The 22,505-nt window shown below is 34.7% G+C and overlaps 1 protein-coding gene across 4 annotated transcripts in view; it reads right to left on the bottom strand.

Moving 5' to 3' along the window:
• Positions 1 to 22,505, bottom strand: part of ZDHHC17 (zinc finger DHHC-type palmitoyltransferase 17) — a 105,131-nt gene that overhangs the window by 28,246 nt on the left and 54,380 nt on the right. For 3 of the 4 annotated variants that reach the window (XM_047866619.1, XM_047866617.1, XM_047866618.1), the window contains 3 exons: positions 21,271 to 21,396; positions 9,111 to 9,253; positions 7,673 to 7,773 (listed from right to left, as the gene is read on the bottom strand). In XM_047866619.1, the coding sequence (XP_047722575.1) occupies positions 7,673 to 7,773; positions 9,111 to 9,253; positions 21,271 to 21,396 (370 nt within the window). The remainder of the gene's footprint in view (positions 1 to 7,672; positions 7,774 to 9,110; positions 9,254 to 21,270; positions 21,397 to 22,505) is intronic. The other variant, XM_047866620.1, reaches the window with a different exon arrangement.

Raw genomic sequence — 22,505 nt, 5'->3', positions numbered from 1 at the left:
TTTAAATGACCATTACTCCTTTTGATCAAAAATGAAGGGAATTCTCATCTTCAAAGTTATATTAATATATTGCTTTATCTCTTTGCATTAAAATCTTTATATATCTACTACTTAAGATATCACACCCATGCATTTAAAAGGCTGCTTTTAAATTCTTTCCATTGCTTTTTTGAACACAAATTGACCTTAATTTTAGAAAACTATTTAGAAACTTTCTTAAAACAGAAGTTTCCATGTTCACATTTTTCTACCTAATGAAAATGTAAGAAATGTACTAACCTTTATAAATATAAATGAGGAATCAAAAACTATTTTAAATAACACTAAGAAAAATAATGTTGCTAGAGCAACAATTTTCTGAGACACAAATATCTGAAATACTCAAATACCATTTTCAAGATTTTATGTTGGCACAAGTATCAACAACTAAGAACCTCGAGAATAAAGCTGGGTAAATGTATATGCAAAGAATACGAAGTCTGGTACTATTCAGGAGCAGGACCTTTATTCACTATAACAATTTCAAAAGGTGCTAAATGTAACTAAATAGCTCAGCTTCTTACAGCCTGGACTAAATTTGTGAGGGGGCTAAACAGCAGCTCAATAAATGTCTACAGTTTTGAAAGGGATATTCAAGAATTAAATATCAGATGAACTTAAACAATTTCTTTGCTTGGTCTTTAAAAGTGTGGAGATTAGATATCTTCAAATGGTAGTTTGAACTTAGCTTTAATAATAGGTCACACCAGTTAATTTTTAAACTTAAAAACAAAAATTTACAAACTCTCCACAAATGGCCTGGTTGTTCTTTGTAAAGGATTAAAACAACTTTTTTTTTCCTGATTAAAAAAAAAAAAAAACACACTAAAAAGTATAAAGGCAAAAATACCTCCACAATCCAGAGATAATTCCTTTTATATTCAGTATTTTGCATTTTTAATCAAAATTGAGACCATGGTGTTTTATGAACACTAGTAAAACAAATAACACTTATTGACTATCTGCCATTTAATCTGCATGAAAACTACGATATATACTACAGTTATCCCCACGTTAACAGGTGACAAACCTGAGGCAGAGGTTAACTAAACAGTCCAAAGCTTCAGAGTAAATTAGAGGTGGAGGAAATATTAAAATCTGGGCTCTTTTTACACCTGTGCTATTCTGCTTCTCCAAAGCACTCAGCAGAATATCCTAGGCCCTTAAATATTATGGAGACAATATCTTTGGGTATGAACATATTTAAGGCTTGATGTATATTCTTTATACTGTCAGATTATTTCCAGAAAGATATACCAATTTATAATCCCGCTAACAATACATATTGCTTGACTACCACATTTTCATCAAAGAAAAGTTGTCAATTTTAGAAGTAAAAGAAGCTCTATTTGACTTAACTTGTACTTTTGCTTTTACATTTAGTCTTCTAATTAAATAAAAAAAGTACGTGTTGTCAATATTTTCATTTAAATGTTTATGGAATACTGTTTTACATTTAACTCTTTAATCCACTTGGATGTTACTTTGATGCCTGCTGTGAACTGCAGCTCTGATTTACCATAATACCCAACAAAATAAAATAAAAACAGCAAATCAAATTAATCAACTATCTACAAAATACCAGAGACAGCTTCAAAAAGGGGAAATGCCACACTATACCATCAAGTTCAACCTGAGGTCAAGAAAAGACAACAACTCTGGTGAGGCAAGCTGTTTGGGGTTGTCTCTTAATTTGTATTAAGTGGTATGGAACATGCGGATAAGAATAAAAAGGCAGAATTCCCATTAGTCCCACCCTGGCCCTCTGCTATGGACTGAATCATGTCCCCCCCGCTCCCCCTACCCCCCAAGTTCATATGAAGCCCTAGCCTCTAATGCAACTGTTTCTGGAAATAGGGTCTCTAGGAGGTAATTAAACAAGTTACTAAGGGTGCGACCCTAATCTAATAGGACTGCAGCTATGTAAGATTTAAAAGGGAGAAAGAAACCTTACTCTCTCCCCCTGCTCTATGGGACATAGGGAGGAGGTGCCTACCTGTAAGACAGGAAGAGAATCTTCACCTGAATATAATCATGCTGGCATCCTGATATAGAAGTGTGAGGAAATTAATTTCTGTTGTTTAAGCTAGCCAGTCTATGTTACTTTGTAATGGCAAAGATCTAAACATCAAAAGAATTCACTTTTGTTTAAATTATTCTATAGCTTAAACAGAATTTCAATCAAAATTGCATTAGGCTTTTCACAGAACTTAAACAGCTAATCCTAAAAAATTTAATCAGAAGCACAAAGGGCCAAAAAACTAAAACATTCCTGAGAAACAAAAACGCTGGGAAACTTGGCCTAACAGATATGATTTAAGAAAAAAGCTTTAGTGGGGAGGTGGTGGGAGGGGGTGAAACAGGAGAAGGGGATCAAGAATACACTTACAATGGTGAGCACTGAGTAATGTATAGAATTGCTTAATCACGATTATTGTACACCTAAAACTGATATAACTGTGTGTATTGGAAGGAAGAAAGGGAAGGGAGGGAAGGAGGGAGGGGGGAATGAAGGAAGAAAAGGAGAGAAAGAGAGGAAAAAGGAAGGAAGGAAGGAAGGAAAGAAGGAAGGAAGGAAGGAAGGAAGGAAGGAAGGAAAGATATAGTAGTAAGATAATACAGTACTGGCACAAGAGATCAATAAACTGAACAGAGTAGAGAAAAACTGATAAATATCAAGGTTGATACTACAACTGAGTGAGGAAAGGGTATGTTGGAGCAATGACTTCCCGAATAAGCAGAAAGGAAGACACACACACGCTCCCCTCACATCATTCATTATACAGAGTAGTCAAATACACATGAATTAAGAAATAAATTAGAGATTATCTTTAATAACTTCAGAGACACCTGCAAGCGCGCGCGCACACACACACACACACACACACACACACAGAGATGATATACAAGAATATTTATAGTAATATTGTCAGAATTCACCATTGGTGGTGACTGGATACCTGAAGATAGGCATTAAAAAGCTTAGAGAATATTACAAGTAAACTAGAAAAGATACACACAAAAAAACTAAAGAAGTCCTCTAACAGTAAACTACAGGAAAAAATGCTTAAGAGAAAAATGCATAGGAGAGGATGGTGAAAACAAGAATTCTTCAATGTCTTCATTTTTATATATGTAGTCATCCCAGTTCCAGAAGAGCTTCGTATCTATCTTCAGTTTATGCTTAAAGTCTGACTGAAAACTAATTTATTTTTAGACCTAAAATTTCTAATAACCTATCATCAACATTTCACAAGTGGTGCCAACACAATAAACAACTGATTGTACTGGCTATGACTGAATTTCGGAGTTGTCTGATTATAAGAGAAAAATGGTCAATGAACAACATTTTCAAATAAAAGGACAAGAAACAAAATAAAATCAGTCATGAATCTAACACAGAGATAACAACTGTTAACATTACATGTACTCACTTTTCAACTCTTATCCTTTACACATTTTAAAATTAGAATCACTCTGTAAATATAATTTATTTTTTCACTTATTACATCCTAAGTATAAGCCCACATCAAGTCTTAGAAAAGCATTATTAATGGCGATTTTATCCCATACTACACATAGCTAATTGATAAAAACTATTTCCCATTCAGGATGGATACTCAGGTTGTTTCCATTTTTTTTTCCTATTAGTACTATGATAAACAGCTTTGTAAATACATTTTTGATCTTGTCTCTTATGATTTACTTATGAATGTTTAAGGGTTTTTTGTTTGTTTGGAGAGAGAGAGAGAGAGAGAGACAGAGAGGGAGAGAGGGAGGGAAGGAGAGAGGGAGGGAGGGAGGGGGAGAGAGAGAGAGAGAGAGAGAGAGAGAGAGAGAGAGCATGAGCATGCACATGAAGGGGGGGGGCGGGCCGGGGGAGGGGGACTGAGGGGGTGGAGAGAGAGAGCATCTCAAGCATGCTCCAAGCCTAGCACAGAGCCTGACAAGGGCCTTGATCTCAGGACCATGAGATCATAAACTGGGCCGAAATCAAGAGCTGAACACTCAACTGAGCCACCCAGGTACCCCAGTTAAGGATATCTTTAAAGCTCTTTCTACATGTTGCTTTCCAGCAAGGTTTAAAAACTTAAAATTATGTTCGCATTTGAAGATACACTGTTATCACATCAAAAAGGTGGGTGCTATACTAGACTCTTGATAACCTATCCATATGACTTTGAGCAAGACATACAACTTCTCTGAACCTCAAGGGTTCCTTCCATCAGCTGGAAAACAGGATTAGGATTTGTGTGGTTTTTCTAATCTCAAAGAATTGCTCTGAGAACCAGGTCACATAATAGATTTGAAAGAACTATAAACCAAAAAGCGCTGAATAAATATAAGGTACATAGGAGATGATAATTACTATTTTTTTAATGTTTATTTTTGAGAGAGAGACAGAGTGTGAGTGGGGGAGGAGCAGAGAGAAAGGGAGACACAGAATCTGAAGCAGGACCCAGGCTCTGAGCTGTCAGCATAGAGACCGACATGGGGCTCGAACTCACGATCCGTGAGATCATGATCTGAGCTGAAGTCTGATGCTTAATCGACTGAGCCACCCAGGCGACCCTGAGATGATAATTATTTAATGAATAATAGAAAACACTAAGAACTCACTTGTAAGAATAGTTTATATCAATATAAAATTCATTATCACCACAATAACACTTAAGTTGGGTATATTATGAGAAACTAAAGTTTATACAGTTGATCCTCATGCCTACTTCCTATAAAATTTATTTGTAACCCTAAAATCAATATTCACGGTATTTTAGTCATCATGGGTATGTGCAAAGTAGCAAAAAATATGTATCTCCCTATGCACGTAATGCCAGCTGAGTTGAAAGGTCTATTCTGTGCCACACTTTTGCCTTTTTGTGTTTTTTGTTGGTGATTTTACTGTTTAAAATGGCTTCCTAGTGAAGTGCTGAGGTGTTATCTCACGTTCCTAAACACATGAGGGCTGTGATGTGCCTTACAGAGAAAATATCAGATATAAGCTTTGTTCAGGTATGGGTTATAGTGCGGCTGGCTGTAAGTCCGATGTTAATCAATCAACGATAAATCTTAAATTTGGTACTGAAACAGAACACATAAAACCAAGGTTATGTACTGACTGATGGACAAAAATGTGACCAGAGCCTGACATTTTTTTCTTCTCCAGGAGCAATAGGTTTAGTATTTGCTAATTCAGTGTTTGCAGCAACTTTATAGAACATAATTACTACAAATAATAAAAATTGACTGTAGCTCTTATTTTCCACAACTAATCTAATCAGTTTTAATTACATACGCAGTCATGAGTTGCATGAGGAAAGTGGTACAAGCAACAACAGAGAGGCTGAGGTCAATACGAGAGGCAGTCCCTGATAACAGCTGCTATTTTAACTCTATATCTTAATCATTATTTTATATCATGAACCTCATGACTCTTTCCTGTCTAACACCCCTTGTGCTTCCATTATAAATTATTCTGGGTTCTTTCTATTTTCTTCCTATAGGTTTCTTGAGTTCCTATCTCTGGTCTCAGAAGTTTAATACTTAAAAACAAAAAAATATAGCTCTAATATCATATAAGGTCTAGAGATATGGTTCTTTTATAACATAGATAAGTATAAAACAATTTTTTATAATCAGAATTTAAAGTTATTTGTGATTTCATTCCACATTCCATGAGTAGCATATACACATATACAAACATCTGAATAAAAGAAACCATAAATGCACAGTTAAAACTGATGTAGACAGACACAATGATCCAAAAAGTCATGCAGAAGATAATAACACATACTTATTTACATTTGTTACATGTCAGGTATCCTAAGCTTTATTACATTCATGCTCAAGACTTCTGTGAGACAGTACTATGATCATCACTCCTGTGCAGACAAGTATGAAACTTGGTACTTTCATACTATAATTTTTATTTGAAAAATATATGCAATTTGTTCAGTGCATCTAAAAAATGAACTATATGCCAATCTGTTCTAAAGACACAATTATTCAAATAGAACAAGTTAAATAGATTTGATTATACTGACCTTCCTCTCAAAATCTACCTCTCACATTCTCAACTCCCTAGCTTAGAAACTTGCATAGCTATTTATTGTCTCCAAAAAAGGAACAAAAAACTCAAATCAGACTACATAAAACTCTCTGGCATGAAGTTTTCAATATTTATAATTTACTAATTTTCCAGCTTTTCTCCACTTATATGCACAACAGATTAAGAGAACAGCAACAGTCTAAAATTATTCTGAAATGTCAATCTGACTTTTTTCGGGATGTAAAATTTACTGCCCAATTTAGGAAACAAAGTTAGAAAGTATGTCTGGAATACTAAAGCCATTTCAGAGGTCAGTGCTTTTTATAAATTTAAAATAGATGAGGTAATGAAAATAAGAAGATCTATTTTACTTATACTAAATGTTTCAATAACATAATTCTAATGGTTAATAAATCCTTGAATAATGTTTATGTCAAAGTTTAGTACAATGCAGAATGAGCTAGTGAAAACTGTCACATGGCAACATTTCAAAAGATACTTACGCTAAAAAAATATTTAAAAAGCACTCCACTTTCTGTAAGTAATCATATAACGCTGTAAAAACGTAAGACTGTGCCTCAGTCTCAAAATAAGCATTTTTTTTCAGTATTTTGTTTTTGTTTAAAACACAGACAACAAAAAGAACACAATGTTATAACATGAACGACTGTGAAGTGAAACTAGATAGTAATTAAAATCGTTCAGAATAGCTATAAGTCACCAAAAACTGCATGTTACTTAAAATCTACTTTATATATTTTTATAGTAATGTCTTAAAAAATGATTTTAGTAGACATTTGTGAAACATGTGCCTTTATTTTAATAAAACAGACTGTCTTACTGATTGAGCTTTTTCTATGTAAAAATATCAAAAGGTGACCCTGTCCTTATTTCTTTGATACACACACATGCACACACACATTTACAATTTCAGATTATATTACTTTTGTAAAAGTATACTACATTGAAATAATTAGCAAATATTTGAAGATACAGCACTGTGTGCTTTTTCATAAAGCAAAAGGAAATTAACTGTTATCCTCCACAACAAAATAAAAAGTTGTGATATTAAGAAAATATTTAGAGTACATAGTCTGGTACTAAAACACGAAAATCACAGTTTAGTAAAAAGGTTTTGAATAGGTGTTATAGAAGCAGACAAGTATGTGTTTCTATCCCAGCCTTACCAGAGACTAGCTGTGTAGCCTTGGGCAAGGATAACAGCTTAACCTATTTAAGCCTAAATTTTCTCATGTATGAAATGGAGATAACAATATTAACATATAGAATGTGTACTAAACGAGTACAAAGTATTTAAGAAAATACCCTTTAAACACTCAAATACTAAATAGTAGCTACTATTATTATTTCTGATATTGTTATTAAAAGCGGCTGTCAAAAGCAATCTATTAAATATGAAACATTTAAGAGCAATATTTACATTGGTTCACACGTTATTTTTCTAGAAATATTGTTCTACTGCAACAAATCATGGATAGTTCAGTCCCAAATGTTAAATTATTATAAAACACTTGTTTAAATAACAACATGGCTTTAGATAAGACCTTTACAACCAAAGGATATCATTCCAAAACCAGAAGAACCATGTTACATACATCCAAAATTTGGTTGCCAAATATATTCCAAGAGGCAATGCACTATGCATTGAATGATCAAAAAAGGATCTGCAAAACACAAGTTTTATAAAATTTGAGCTCTAGATTTCCTTGTAAAAAGGAATTATTTATTTAAATGAAAATTACACATGTTCCACATAGTAAACTCTGGTTTAACCAAAATCCAGACATCCAGAATGCTTAAATACCAAGACCATTTTTCATGGTAATCAATAATAAATGAGTTTACAGCTGAATGAGTGAGCAAGATTCTGAGGATCCTAATTTACCAACAGAATTATATTCTATTCATTTTTCAGCCTCAGAATTTCAGTCTACTTCTATTCTCTTAAGTCAATAATTCACTTCAGTATAGTTAGTAACTCTATCATTTAGCATATTATTCATCAAAGATGTATTATAATTTTGACAAATGAGTACAAAGCAATCCTCAAGTTTTTCTGTTTCATTATTTCTCCTTACCTACACACTCCTATTAAGCTTTTAGTACAGCTTTTCAAACAGAATGAACTGGCCAATTTAATGGATTTGAAGGTCATTATTTACAGAATTTAGAATTTGGGAAAAGTATTAATGAATTTTATTAAACATAGGCAGGATCAACTATCCATGTAGGCTATGTGTGAAGTCTTCCTATTTATAGGACCCCTTGGAGCCCCTAGAAACACTAAAACGAGATTAATTACCTAGAATTAAGCCTATTCCTGAGAGTTAACATACTCTATGTGAATTATTTTCAGAACTCTTTTTTTCTTTTTTGTTGGAAATTCAGGTGAAAACAAAGTACTAAAGGAATGGAGATTAGGTAGGAAGTTCTAGATCATAGACAACTGCCTAGGTTTGCTGAATAGGCAATTTTAGAAAATGAGATCTAAGGAGAAAAAAAAAAAGGGAAAGATCACAATGTTTTAAAGAAAAAAGAGGGAGGAGAAAATAAAAAGGCTGAGCGTACTTCATATGCTCAGACTGTACCTTACTACTAAAATCAAAACTCCTTCTTGCATATTGCTTATGACCAAAGAAAATATAACTCCTATGAAAAGGTAAGCTAAAGCTATAATTACCTAGAAATAAGCAATATGTATATTAGAGGTCAACGAACTCAATCTACTTCTACTGAAATGTTTTTAAATTGTATCTTAGACTTAAAAATTATATGTTAGAGTTTGTCATTGAATATACCTCTAGAATTTCAACATTTCAACATTAAAAATTTAAAAGATTTCAGATATAAATCTGCCAAAATTCTTTAACACTAAATTAAGATGAAATATATTACATAAAGGTAGTATTCTAAACATACAAAACATTAATTTTACAAAGCAGCATCCAAATTATATCTTTTCATGTACAGATAAAAACATAGCTAAAAACAACACACTTACTTTGAAAGAAATTGTACTGTAGCCCAAACGCCACCATACATTAGCCCTTTAATGAGCCAAGAATCAATATTTAGATCTGCTATAAACCCAACCAGCCAAATAACTAGGAAAGGAGTTCCTAGCATTACTTTCTGCCGAAATTCCTGCACAGAAGAAAAAAAAAAAACAAAAAAAACCCAATTAGTCAGAAAGTTTGCATGTTTCAGGTTATCTGAATGTGAATCACTGTTATCTTCGTGGAAACATGCATCAGAAAGTGAAATTCATTCATTCAAATATGTTTACTATGGGCAGGCACTATTCAAGATGCTAGTCTCAGTCTTCTATAGACAATTTAAAAGCAGTTAAAATTGTGGAAAATGAGAGTATAAATTATAGGAGTGGGTCTAGATATCAGATAATAGAAGACAGCAGTATTTGCTGCTTGCCGACACTTGGATAAACTAGAAAACAGTTCTTGATGACACCACCCCATTAACAGGCCACTGATAACTAGAGATAAGACCAACTAGAATAACTTGATGTTCTAAGAGCTACAACAGATAAAGAATCCTGCCGATGCTTAGCCTGAAGAAGATACTTTGAATGACCTAAAAATGAAAAACCTTAAAATGAAATAGAAAACAAAATCAGTCTACAGAGTCCCAGAGTCCATAGAAGGAAGAGTATGTGCCCCTGAACACAGATCAAAGCAGAGCACTTAATACTTTGGAGGTAGTTCCATTTCATTTTTGTACTAGTCTAATTGCTACAAAGTCCCTACTTCTAAGTATAAAACCTATTTCCTTGTAACACATACCACAGTTGATAGGCAGCTATCAAGTCTCTGGAGTAACCTTAAGTGACAAAACAATTTAAGATATTCCAGCTGTGATTTAATAAAGGTCAAAGTACAAACATTACTTTCCTCACTATTTACCTTTTTGAAAGCTAAGATATTACATTTTTTGTAGCACCCTGTTTATACTGTTGGCCTCTAATGAAATACTTTTTCATATAAATAAATGGCCATATCTTTCCCAATTTAGCCACTGTAATTCATTTTCTAAATAGTGTGTGCAATTTTAGCTTGAATAACAAACTTAACTTCAGAGTTTTAATTTTATGCTGTAGTAAAATAACCCTTCTGATTTGTTATTTCATCTCTAACACAGATGGATTTTATATCAGGACATTAGAGAAGGGATGCCCGGGTGGCTTAGTCAGTTGAGCGTCTGACTCTTGATACTGGCTCAGGTCATGATCCCAAGGTCGTGGGATCTAGCCCTGTGTCAGACTCCATGCTGCATGTGGAGCCTGCTTAAGATTCTCTCTCTCCTTCTATCCCCTTCCCCATTCACACTTTCACTCTCAAAATAAATAAATAAATAAATAAATAAATAAATAAATAAATAAATAAATAAATAAGAAGACATTAGGGAATATTTATAACTAGGGAGGACAGGGTGTATGGTTAAGTGTGGGTGGGTGTTGGTGGCAGAGAAAGTAGATGTGTTATTTAAAGAAGTATTTTCTAAAATTATCTGTAACTTGCCTTGATTTAAGGTACTCATTCTCCCTCAGCAATAGCTACATTTTTTTCATTAAAAATAAAGATACAATTTACATACAGTAAAATTCACCCTCTCTTGGGTACTCTGAAGTTAGATTAATATACACAGTTATGTCAGCATGAAAATTAAGACACAGAACAGTTCTATCAAGTCCTGAAGTACCTATGCCCCCAGACCCAGCCCCTAACAAACACTAAGCTGATTTCTACCCCTATAGTTTTTCCTTTGCAGGAATGTTGTATACATGGAATCATACTGATGCACTCTTTTAAGTCTGGCTTCCTTCACTTCAACAATTCATTTGACACTCCCCCATGTTGTTGTGTGTATCAGCAGTTTGTTCCTTATTAATGCTGAGTAGTATTCCATTATAGGATGTATTACAGTTTACTTATCCATCTCCAGCTCAAGGATAAAGGTTGTTTCCAAATTTGAGGACTGTGAATAAAGCCATTATAAACATTTGCATACAGATTTCTGCATGAATGTAAATTCATTTCACTTGGATAAATATCCATGTGTGGGGTTTCCAGAGCTGTCTTTTTCTTTTCCAAAATGTTACTTACCATGTTATTTATGATACTGTAAAGATATTTAAAAAAAAAAAAGATGTAATGGTGATGTGCTGCTTTTGTAGATATGAAAAATCTATTTTCTCTTGAATTTTATTATGGAAACTTTCAAATATATAGTAAGTTTGAAAGAATTTTATGGTGAATACCTCTGTATCTACCCTCTACAGTCTGTAATTCAGTAAGCTATTTTTGTATTAAACTTAATTTTGAAACAACTATAGGTTCACATGCAGTTGTAATAAATAATACAGAGCCCAAGTACCCTTTACCCAGGTTCCCCCAAAGACTAACATTTTGCAAAATATAGTACAATATTTTGTACAATATCATAATCATGATGTTGACATTGATGCAGTTAAGATGCAGAATATTTCCATCACTGCAAGGACTGGTCATGTTGTCCTTTTAGAGCAACTTCCCTCCTACTCTACCTTCACCTGTATATTAACCTCTGGCAACCACTAATCTATTCTACATTTCTATAATTTTGTCATTTCAAGAATTTTATATAATTGGAATGATATAGTATGTAACCTTATGGGATTGGCTTTTTTATTCAACATAATTTTCTAGACATTGATCCATGTTATTGCATATATCCTTAGTTCACTTCTTTTTATTATTAAAGAACATTCCATGGTATGAATGTATCACAGTTTAACCATTCATCCACTGAAGGACTCTGGGGTTGTTTCCAGTTTGGGGCTATTATGAATAGAACTGCGATAAACATTTATGTACAGGATTTTGTGTACATAACGGTACAGCTTCTGGGTTGTACGGTAAATGCATATTAAGTTTTTAAAAAAGAAACTCTCAAACTGTTCTCCAGAGTACTGTATTGTTTTACATTCCCACCAGCAATGTAGGAATCATGTGGAGTAATCTCTCTGTACCCTCACCAGCATTTGGTGTTGCTGCAACTTCTTTAGTTATTCTGATAGGTATATGATAGTAAGTCATTGTGGTTTTAATTTGCATTTCCCAAATAACTAATGATACTGAACATCTTTTCATGTGTTTATCTGCCATTTTTATATCTTCTTTGGTGAAATATCTTTTTGCCTTTAATCCACTTTCTAATTGGATTGATTTCTTCATTGTTGTGAAAATTCTTTATAGATTCTGCAACCTAGTCCTTTGTTGGATATATGGCTAGCAAATATTTTCTCCTAGTCTGTAGTCTGTCTTTTCATCCTAATTAACAGGGTCTTTCATAGGACAAAAGCTTTTCATTTTCACTAAGTCTAACTGATCAATTTTTACTTTCATGGATCATACTTCTCATGTGAAGTCTAACTCCTTGCATAGCCCTAAAGTTTTATAGTTTTGCATTTTACATTTAAGTCTGTGAACCATTTTGAGTTAACTTTTTTTTTGAAAAAAAAAAAATTTTTTTAATCTTTGTTTTTGAGAGAGACAGAGCATGAGCAGGGGAGGGGCAGAGAAAAAGGAAGACAAAGAATCTGAAGCAGGCTCCAGGCTCTGAGCTGTCAACACAGAGCCCAACGTGGGGCTCGAACTCATGGACCGTGAGATCATGACCTGAACCGAAGGCGGACGCTTAACTGACTGAGCCACCCAGGAGCCCCTTGAGTTAACTTTTTTATACAATGTGAAGTCTGAGTAGAGGTTTATTTTATTTTTTTGTTTATACAGGTCCAAATGCTCTAGCATCATTTGTTGGAAAGGTTTTATTTTCTCGACTGAATTGTTTTTGCACTTCTATCAAGTCGACGGGCATATATATCTCTGTGGTTCTATTTCTGGGATCTCTATTCTCTTTCACTGATCTAGGAATTTGTTCCTCTAAGCATACCACACAGTCCTGATTACTATAGATATATAGCAAGTCTTAAAATTGCACAGAATGATTCTTTTTGTTCAAAATTGTCTTAGCTATCCTAGATCTATTGCCTTTCTGTATAGAATAATCTTGGCCATACAGAAAAAAAAAATCTTGCTGGAATTTTTTAATTACTTGAAATTTGTATAACAATTTGGGCACAACTGACATATTTACTATTTAAAAATTTACATATTTTTTTTTTTAATTTTTTTTTCAACGTTTATTTTTGGGACAGAGAGAGACAGAGCATGAACGGGGGAGGGGCAGAGAGAGGGAAACACAGAATCGGAAACAGGCTCCAGGCTCCGAGCCATCAGCCCAGAGCCCGACGTGGGGCTCGAACTCACGGACCGCGAGATCGTGACCTGGCTGAAGTCGGACGCTTAACCGACTGCGCCACCCAGGCGCCCCTACATATTTTTTTTAAATAGGTTTCCCATCCAGCACAAAGCGCAACACAGGGCTTGAACTCATGACCCCTGAGATCAAGACCTGAGCTGAGGTCAAGAGTCAGACACTTAACCAACTCAGCTACCCAGACACCCCCATTTTAAGAACACAGTATATCTCTCCATTTATTTAGATCACCTTTGATTTCTTTCATTGGCATTTAAAAAAACTTTCAGTATATAGTTATTTTACGTGTGTGGTTAGATTTACACTTAAGTACCCAATTGTTTTGTGCAATTCTAAGTAATACTGTATTAATGTTGGTGTCTGCATGTTTATTACAGTATATAGAATAAAATAGGGGGCACGTGGATGGCTCAGTTGGTTAAGCATCCGACTTCAGCTCAGGTCATGATCTCAGTCCGTGAGTTCGAGCCCCGCGTTGGGCTCTGTGCTGACAGCTCAGAGCCTGGAGCCTGCTTCGGATTCTGTGTCCCCCTCTCTCTGACCCTCCCTCGTTTATGCTCTTTCTCTCTCAAAAACAAATAAACATTAAAAAAGTTTTTAGAAATAAAATAGATTATATCCTGTGACTCACTAAATTCATTTATTAGTTCTAGGGGTTTACTTTACAGATTCCTTGGGATTTTCTATACTGACAGTCATGTCAACCACAAATAGGGCAATTTTTTTTTCCTTTTTCCGAACTATATGCCTTTTAATTTCCTTTTCTTGCTTTATTTCACTAGCTAGAATTTCCAGCCCTAAGTTGAATAAAAACAGTAAGAGGGATATCCTTGCCTTGTCCTTGATCTTACTGGGAAATCAGTCTTTCACAATTAAGTATGATATTAGCTGAAGGTTTTAGAAATGTCCTTTATAAAGTTCAGGAAATTTTCCTCTATTTGTAGTTCTCTTGAGAATGTTACCATAAACAGACATTGACTTTATCAAATGCTTTTTCTGCATGGATATAATTATGAGATTTTTCTTCTTTGTTAATATGGTATACTACACTGAATAATTTTGAATATTAAATGAGCCTTGCAGGGACACCTGGGTGCTTCAGTCAGTTAAGTGTCCGACTTTAGCTTAAATCATGATCTCGCGGTCCATGAGTTCAAGCCCCACGTTGGGCTCTGTGCTGACTGCTCAGAGCCTGGAGCCTGCTTTGGATTCTGTGTCTCCCTCCCTCTCTGCCCCTTCTCTGCTCTCACTCTGTCTCTCTCTCTCTCTCAAAAATAAATAAACATTGAAAAAATTGTTTTAAATAAATAAATGAGCCTTGCATTCTTATAATACACCCAATTTGGCCATGGTACATAAGTCCTCTTATGTAATGATGACCTCTATTTGTTAACATTTTATTAAAAATTTTTGAGTATACTGTTAAACCCTGAATAATGGAGGGGTTAGGGGTACCAAACCCCATGCAATAAAAAATCTGCATATAACATCTGACTCCCCCAAAACTTAACAACAGCCTTTTATTTTGACCAGAAGTCTTACCAAGTAACATAAACAGTTGGCTAAACATATTTTGTATGTTATATGTATTATATATACACTGTATTCTTACAGTAAAGTAGGGAAAAGGAAATATCAATAAGAAAATCATTAGGGAAGAGAAAATACATTACAGTACTATATCAAAAAAAAAAAATCTAAGTGGACCTACACAGTTAAACCCATGTTGTTCAAGGGTCAACTGTATATTCATCAGGGATATTGGTTTATAGTTCTCTTTTTTTTTTTTTTTTGTAGTGCCATTGTGTGATTTTGATATCAGGGTAACATATATCATTTCCATTCTGCCTATATAAACAACTTGCCAATATTGTTACATGTGAAGTGAGTTTCTTATAGACAGTACATAGTTGGGTCATGTTTTATAATACAGAAAGCCAATATGTGTCTTTTACTTGGTATATTAGAATATTTTAATGTAATGAGATTACTGATATGCTAGAGTTTAAGTCTATAATTTTATTTTTTGTTTTCTACTTCTTCTCTATGGTTTCTCTGTTTTCTTTTTCCTGCCTTCTTGTGGGTTACTGGAAAGCTTTTTAGAATTCTATTTTGATTCATCTATAGTGTTTTTCAGTTTATCTCTTTGTATAGCTTTTTTAGTAGTTACTCTAAGTATTATATAAACATAACTTATCCTAGTATATACTGGTGTCATCATTTTACCAGTTCAAGAGAAGTGTGGAAACTTTACTTGCCTTTATGCCTCTCTACCCACCCCTGATTATATTATAAATTGTCTCACATTGGGGCGCCTGGGTGGCTCAGTCGGTTAAGTGGCCGATTTCGGCTCAGGTCATGATCTCACGGTCCGTGAGTTCGAGCCCCGCGTCGGGCTCTGTGCTGACAGCTCGGAGCCTGGAGCCTGTTTCGGATTCTGTGTCTCCCTCTCTCTGACCCTCCCCCGTTCATGCTCTCTCTCTGTCTCAAAAATAAATAAACGTTAAAAATAAATAAATAAATAAATAGATAAATTGTCTCACATATGTTCTTTACCCACATTTAGAGACACATCAAGCAGTATTATAATTTTTGCTCCATCATCAAACATAATTTAGAAGGTATAAGATGAGAAGTCCATGGTATTTACCCATAATTTGGCTTATCATGATCTTATGTTGCAAGATCTTTTATCATTTCCTTTTTTTTTTTCTAATTTTTTTTTCATTTCCTTTCTGTTTAAAGAACTTCTCTTAGCCATTCTTCTAGGGTAGGTTTGCTGGTAACAAATTTTCTTAGTTTTCCTTTATCTGAGGAAGGTGATGATTTCTCCTTCATTCCTGAAAGATATTTTTACTGGATACTGGATTCTGGGTTGACAGTTCTTTCCATTCAGCACATGAACAATGTGTGCCAGTTTCTTCTGGCCTCTATGGTTTCTGATAAGAATTCCAGGGTCGTCTGAACTGTTTCACCCCTGCTGGTAAGGGGATTTCAAGAATTTTATTTTTTGGTCTTTTGTTTCCAGAATTTTGACTATGATGTGTTCAGGCAGGATTTCTTTGAGTTTATTCTGTTTAGGGTATGTTCCAGTTCTTATTCTGTAGGTCTGTCTTTTGACAAATTTGGGGGTTTTATGGGCCATCATATCTTTTGAGTACTTTTTTAGTTCCACCCTCCTGCTCTTCTTCTTCTGGGACACCAAACATATCAATATCAGATACTGTGTTATAACCACAGGTTCCTTAGGCTCTGTTCACTTTTTTCAATTTATTCCCTTTTGTCATTCAGAATGTGTAATTTTTATTGTTCTATCTTCAAGGTCACAGATTCTTTCCTCTGTCCCCTCTATTCTGCTGTTGAGCCCATTCACTGAGTTTTGTACATTTGGTTATTGCAATTTTCAGTTTTAAAATTTCCATTTGGTTCTTCTGTATATTCTATTTCTATATTTCTATTTCTTTGCTGAGACTATTTTTCCTTTGTTTCAAGCATGTTCATAATTATTCACTGAAGTCTTTTTTAATGGCTGTTTTAAAATATTGTGTCAGATAATTCTAACATCTCTGTCATCATGTTGTTGGTACCTACTTGATTCTCTTTTTATCAGTTTCAGATCTTCTTGGTTATTGGTATGATGAATGATTTTCCTTTGAAACCTGGACATTTTGGATTTTGGGTATTATCAGACACTGGATCTTATTAAACCTTTTCTTTTAGATGGATTCCTCTGATGCAGCATGGCAGAAGGAAGGAGTGATGCACTTTCCCAATACTGCCAGGTGATGTGAATGAAGCTCAGATCTCAACTTGGACTCCACTGACACCCGAGAAGGGGGGGCTCCTAATTACTGTTGGGCAAAGGTGGAACTTCCAATTCTCACTATACCTCTACTTATACCTCCCTGGCTGGGAGGGTTAGAAGTGCCTCATTATTGTTTCCTCTGTGGTCTTCCCTGATAGAGCAGGGGATGGGACCTCATTAACGACCAGTGGGGATGAAAGTGCCAAATCTTTATTTAGCCTTCTCTGACACCATCCCAGGAGATAAGATGGGACACCTCATTACAGCCTGGTAAGGGTGGAAGTCTGATGGCCTTTGCTGGTATGATTTGGGATGGAGCCACAGTTTTTTTTGCAATATTTAGCTGTGGCAGAAATTTATTTTCTAAAAATCTCTATCTTGTTAAGCTGCCTCTTTTGTGGTTCTTTGGCTAAACAGGAGGATTTTGCTAGAGACTTTGTATTCATTTGTGATTCTAGGTTGTTGGCTTTGTCAGCTCCACTTTTGGGATATTTGAGGCAAAAAAAAAACCAAAAACAAAAACAAAATAAAACAAAACACAGGAAACTAACCACTATGTCATTCTTCAGGTCCTGAGCTCCCTAACCACTCTGCCTTTTTCTCTCCATCTCCCAGAATCTTCCTACATTTAAATATTTTGTACATAATGTCCAGGTTTTGCAGTTATACTTAGTGGGGAGGTACAGAGTAAAGAATATCTACTCCATCTTCCCAGATTTATTTTCATATATATCAATAAACAATATTAAAATCTGCCTAACTAAAACTTTCTAACCTTAAAAATCCAAGAACTCTTGGGGTACCTGGGTGGCTCAGTTGGTTAAATGGCCAACCTTGGCTCAGGTCATGATCTCACAGTCTGTGGGTTCAAGCCCGTCAGGCTCTGTGCTGACAGCTCAGAACCTGGAGCTGCTTTGGATTCTATGTCTCCCTCTCTCTCTCTCTCTCTCTCTGCCCCTTCCCCACTCATGCATGCACGTGCTCTTTCTCTCTCTCTCTCAAAAAAAATAAACATTAAAAAATATATAAAAAATCCAACAACTTTTAAAACAGTTTTCTGAAATCAAGATTTTCTCTGCATCTATCTAATCTACTAGCAGTGTCCAAAAATATTTTTCCCCCTTTGGGATGACTTACTTATTTTTAGAAAAATACTACTGAATCCTACATGCCACTGTTTCTTGTTTAAATACAGAACATACTGTACAGAACAGCAAATCAAGTCATGTTTATGACTTAAATATTTCTAATAGGAGGAAAAGACAACAATCTACATAATTACGAATACTTCGTTTCACAAAGCCCTCAACCATCATATATTTTTATTGAGTAATCTTTTTTAAAAATGTAGTGTATTTACAAATACTAATGCAAAAAAAAACCCAACAAAAACAAAAACAGGAATATTCAATTTCTGAACTGATCCCAGTAATATACAAACATTAATAAAACTGTGCTAAACTGTTCTCTCTTTTTTGAAAGAAATTAGGGGCGCCTGGGTGGCTCAGAAGGTTAAGTGTCTCACTTCAGCTCAGGTCATGATCTCGTGATTGGTGGGTTCAAGCCCTGCATCATGCTCTGTGCTGACAGCTCAGAGCCTGGAGCCTGCTCCAGATTCTGTGTCTCCCCTCTCTCTGCCCCTTCCCCGCTTGCACTCTGTCTCTCTCTCTCTTAAAAATAAATAAACATTGGGGCGCCTGGGTGGCGCAGTCGGTTAAGCGTCTGACTTCAGCCAGGTCACGATCTCGTGGTCCGTGAGTTTGAGCCCCGCGTCGGGCTCTGGGCTGATGGCTCAGAGCCTGGAGCCTGTTTCCGATTCTGTGTCTCCCTCTCTCTCTGCCCCTCCCCCATTCATGCTCTGTCTCTCTCTGTCCCAAAAATAAATAAACGTTGAAAAAAAAAAAAAACTTAAAAAAAAAAAATAATAAACATTGAAAAAAATTTACACAAAAATAAACTCAAAATGGATGAGAAACCTAAATGTAAGACAGGAAGCAATCAAAATCCTTGAGGAGAAAGCAGGCAAAAATCTCTTTGACCTTGGCCACAGTAACTTCTTACTCAACATATCTCCGGAAGCAAGGGAAACAAAAGCAAAAAGGAACTATTGGGAGGGACCTCATCAAAATAAAAAGCTTCTGCACTGGGAAGGAAACAATTAGCAAAACTAAAAGGCAACCGACAGAATGGGAGCAGATATATGCAAACAACATATCAGATAAAGGGTTAGTACCTAAAATCTACAAAAAACTTTTCAAACTCAACACCCCAAACAAATAACCAGTGAAGAAATGGGCAAAAGACATGAATAGACACTTCTCCAAAGAAGACATCCAGATGGCCAACTGACACACGAAAAAATGCTCAACATCACTCATCATCAGGGAAATACAAATCAAAACTACAATGAGATACCACCTCACACTTGTCAGAATGGCTAACATTAACAACTCAGGCAACGACAGATGTTGGTGAAGATGCAGAGAAAGAGGATCTCTTTTGCATCGCTGGTGGGAATGCAAATTGGTGCAGCCACTCTGGAAAACAGGATGGAGGTTCCTCAAAAAATTAAAAATAGAACTACTCTACAACCCAGCAATTGCACTACTGAGGTATTTATCTAAAGGATACAGGTGTGCTGTTTCGAAGGAGCACATGCACCCCAACGTTTATAACAGCTCTATCAACAATAGCCAAAGTATGGAAAGAGCCCAAATGTCCATCAATGGATGAATGGATAAAGATGTGGTATGTGTGTATGTATATGTGTATGTGTATGTATGTATGTATATATATATATATATACGCACACACACACACACACACACACACACACACACACACAAATGGAGTATTACTTGGCAATCAAAAGAGAAGGAAATTTTGCCATTTACAACTACACGGATGGAACTAGAGGGTATTATGCTAAGCAAAATTAGAGAAAAACATATATATGACTTCACTCATATGAGGACTTTAAGATACAAAATAGATGAACATAAGGGAAGGGAAGCAAAAATAATATAAAAACGGGGGGGGGACAAAACATATAAGAGACTCTTAAATATAGAGAAAAAACAGAGAGTTGCTGGAGGGGTTATGGGAGGGGGTATGGGCTATATGGGTAAGGAGCATTAAGGAATCTACTCCTGAAATCATTGTTGCACTATATGCTAACTTGGATGTAAATTAAAAAATAAATTAAAAATAAATAAATAAGTAAATACATCTTTTTAATAAAATTAAAAAATAAAAGAAATCACATTCAAACACATAAACCTGGCATCTAGTTCATTATTGCTATAATAAGTAACTATATATTAATAAACATCTAGAATTTACAAAGTCATTTTCATCTGACAATGTATTTTTTAAAAATCCTTTATAATATTTACACTAAACAAATAAAAGCATAAAGATTATGGGACTTTCCAAAGTAATATAAGACTCTTTTGTTACAAGCTTAGTTATTATGAGACATCAGCCTTTGTTTGCTATGTTGAGAAAAACTGCTCTAAATCCTAGAGGACAGAGCAAAATCAAAGAAAATAAAAAAATAACCATTCTCTATATCATATCTAGTAGTAAAATGAAAGAGGTAATACGACATGCAAAAATTGCTCATTATTCTCAACTGTGGGGTTGAAAAAAGGCAAGTTTATAAACTATAAATCTAACTCTTCTCATGTCTAAGTAATGGACCAATGAATTTTCAATGCGTTAAGGAAGTCTGAACTATAAATAAATGAGGCATGCTTTTACATTTCCCTTTGTCCAAAACTTGTCATTCTGTTGTGATAACACATAGATCAACATTAACTTTAAGTAAATAGTATTACCACCAGAACAGCCTAAAATAAAATGGTACTCAAGGCTTAATGCTATTCACCTTTGATGATTGACAAATTAGCCACACTGGTCAATGGCAAAATTAAAAACTATGAATGCTCAGGTAAGAAGGCATGCCTATGAATTTTACTTAAAAAGATTATATACTGAAAAACTTCAGTCATGAATTTACCTTATCAGCTTTGAGCTTTCTAAGGAAGGACGGATTGTCATATCCTTTGGCCTGTCTCGCCTCTTGCAAATGGTTGATCATCCACACGTTCTTTCTCTGCTTTGCCAAATCAAGTGCTGATTCACCCTGATAAGTAGAAGAAATTCATATTTAAAAAACTTTCAAAGCACTCCCATAAAAATAAACTGACTGAACAATTAGTTCACTAACATTCTTTTGACATCAGGCAAAGTCAAATACTAAAAGAATCTAAATCATTACATATTACTTATGCTCTCCCATTCAAGGTACCATCAGTAAGAGTATTTACTCATCTTATTCTATAAATTCTATTTTTGCTTGCGTTTTGGCTTATATTAAAGTACATCAAAAAGTAGGTATTTCAGCACCTGCTGGATCAGAGGCTATCAAGTTTATCGGTTATTTCATATCTTTGTTTTATTAGTAATACTTATTACTACAAAACATCCTACTAGAATACTAAATTGCCAGAAACCTCTCAGTTTAATTTCAATAATGACAAAGGTCTGAAGAGAATAGGGAAGAAGAAGAAAAGTCAACTTCTATTTCTCCTACTGTTGTACTATCATCTTAAATTCATTCACACATCCAGAAATTTCCAAAGAGAATGAGAACAGTAACAAAAAATAGTGAAACTCAAGTTATGGACCTGTAGCTTCTAATCTCAAGAAGAAGAATGCCAAAGAGTAGAAGTGAATGAAACTAGTATGTTTTAAAGGAAGAAAGAAGATATACGCGCCCCCAATTCTAGATCTATGCTTCTTTTTGCCCTTGTTAATTTCAAATCTTCTTTCTCTTTAGTGAGACACCTACATTTCTATTCTTTTTAATATTCTACACTATTTATCTACTTTAAATATAAAAGTAAAGTGAAAAATTGTGTCTGACAAAATTTTAAGAATGTATAGATGAATATTCAAAATTACTTAAAAAAGGAAAATACTGAAATTTTATTGTGAAAAACTAGATAAAAACAAAAGAATAAGGAGCCTTGGAGAGCTTTACTTATGAGGGATGATTATTTATCAAGTATAAAGTACACTCTATGAAACAAAAAAACACTAAAAAATAAAAAGCAAACAAAAAAACAAACACAGCACTACCACCAGTAGCAACAACTGTAACAATACAACAATAACAACAAAATGCCCAACCAATCCTTTAATAAAAGATCAATAGTATTTAATAAGGCACGGGCTTAAGCTAGGTGAGTC

The sequence above is a fragment of the Prionailurus viverrinus genome, chromosome B4 (assembly GCF_022837055.1).
Source record: "Prionailurus viverrinus isolate Anna chromosome B4, UM_Priviv_1.0, whole genome shotgun sequence".
NCBI classification, from domain to species: Eukaryota; Metazoa; Chordata; class Mammalia; order Carnivora; family Felidae; genus Prionailurus; species Prionailurus viverrinus.
This window is presented reverse-complemented; position numbering and strand designations above follow the sequence as displayed.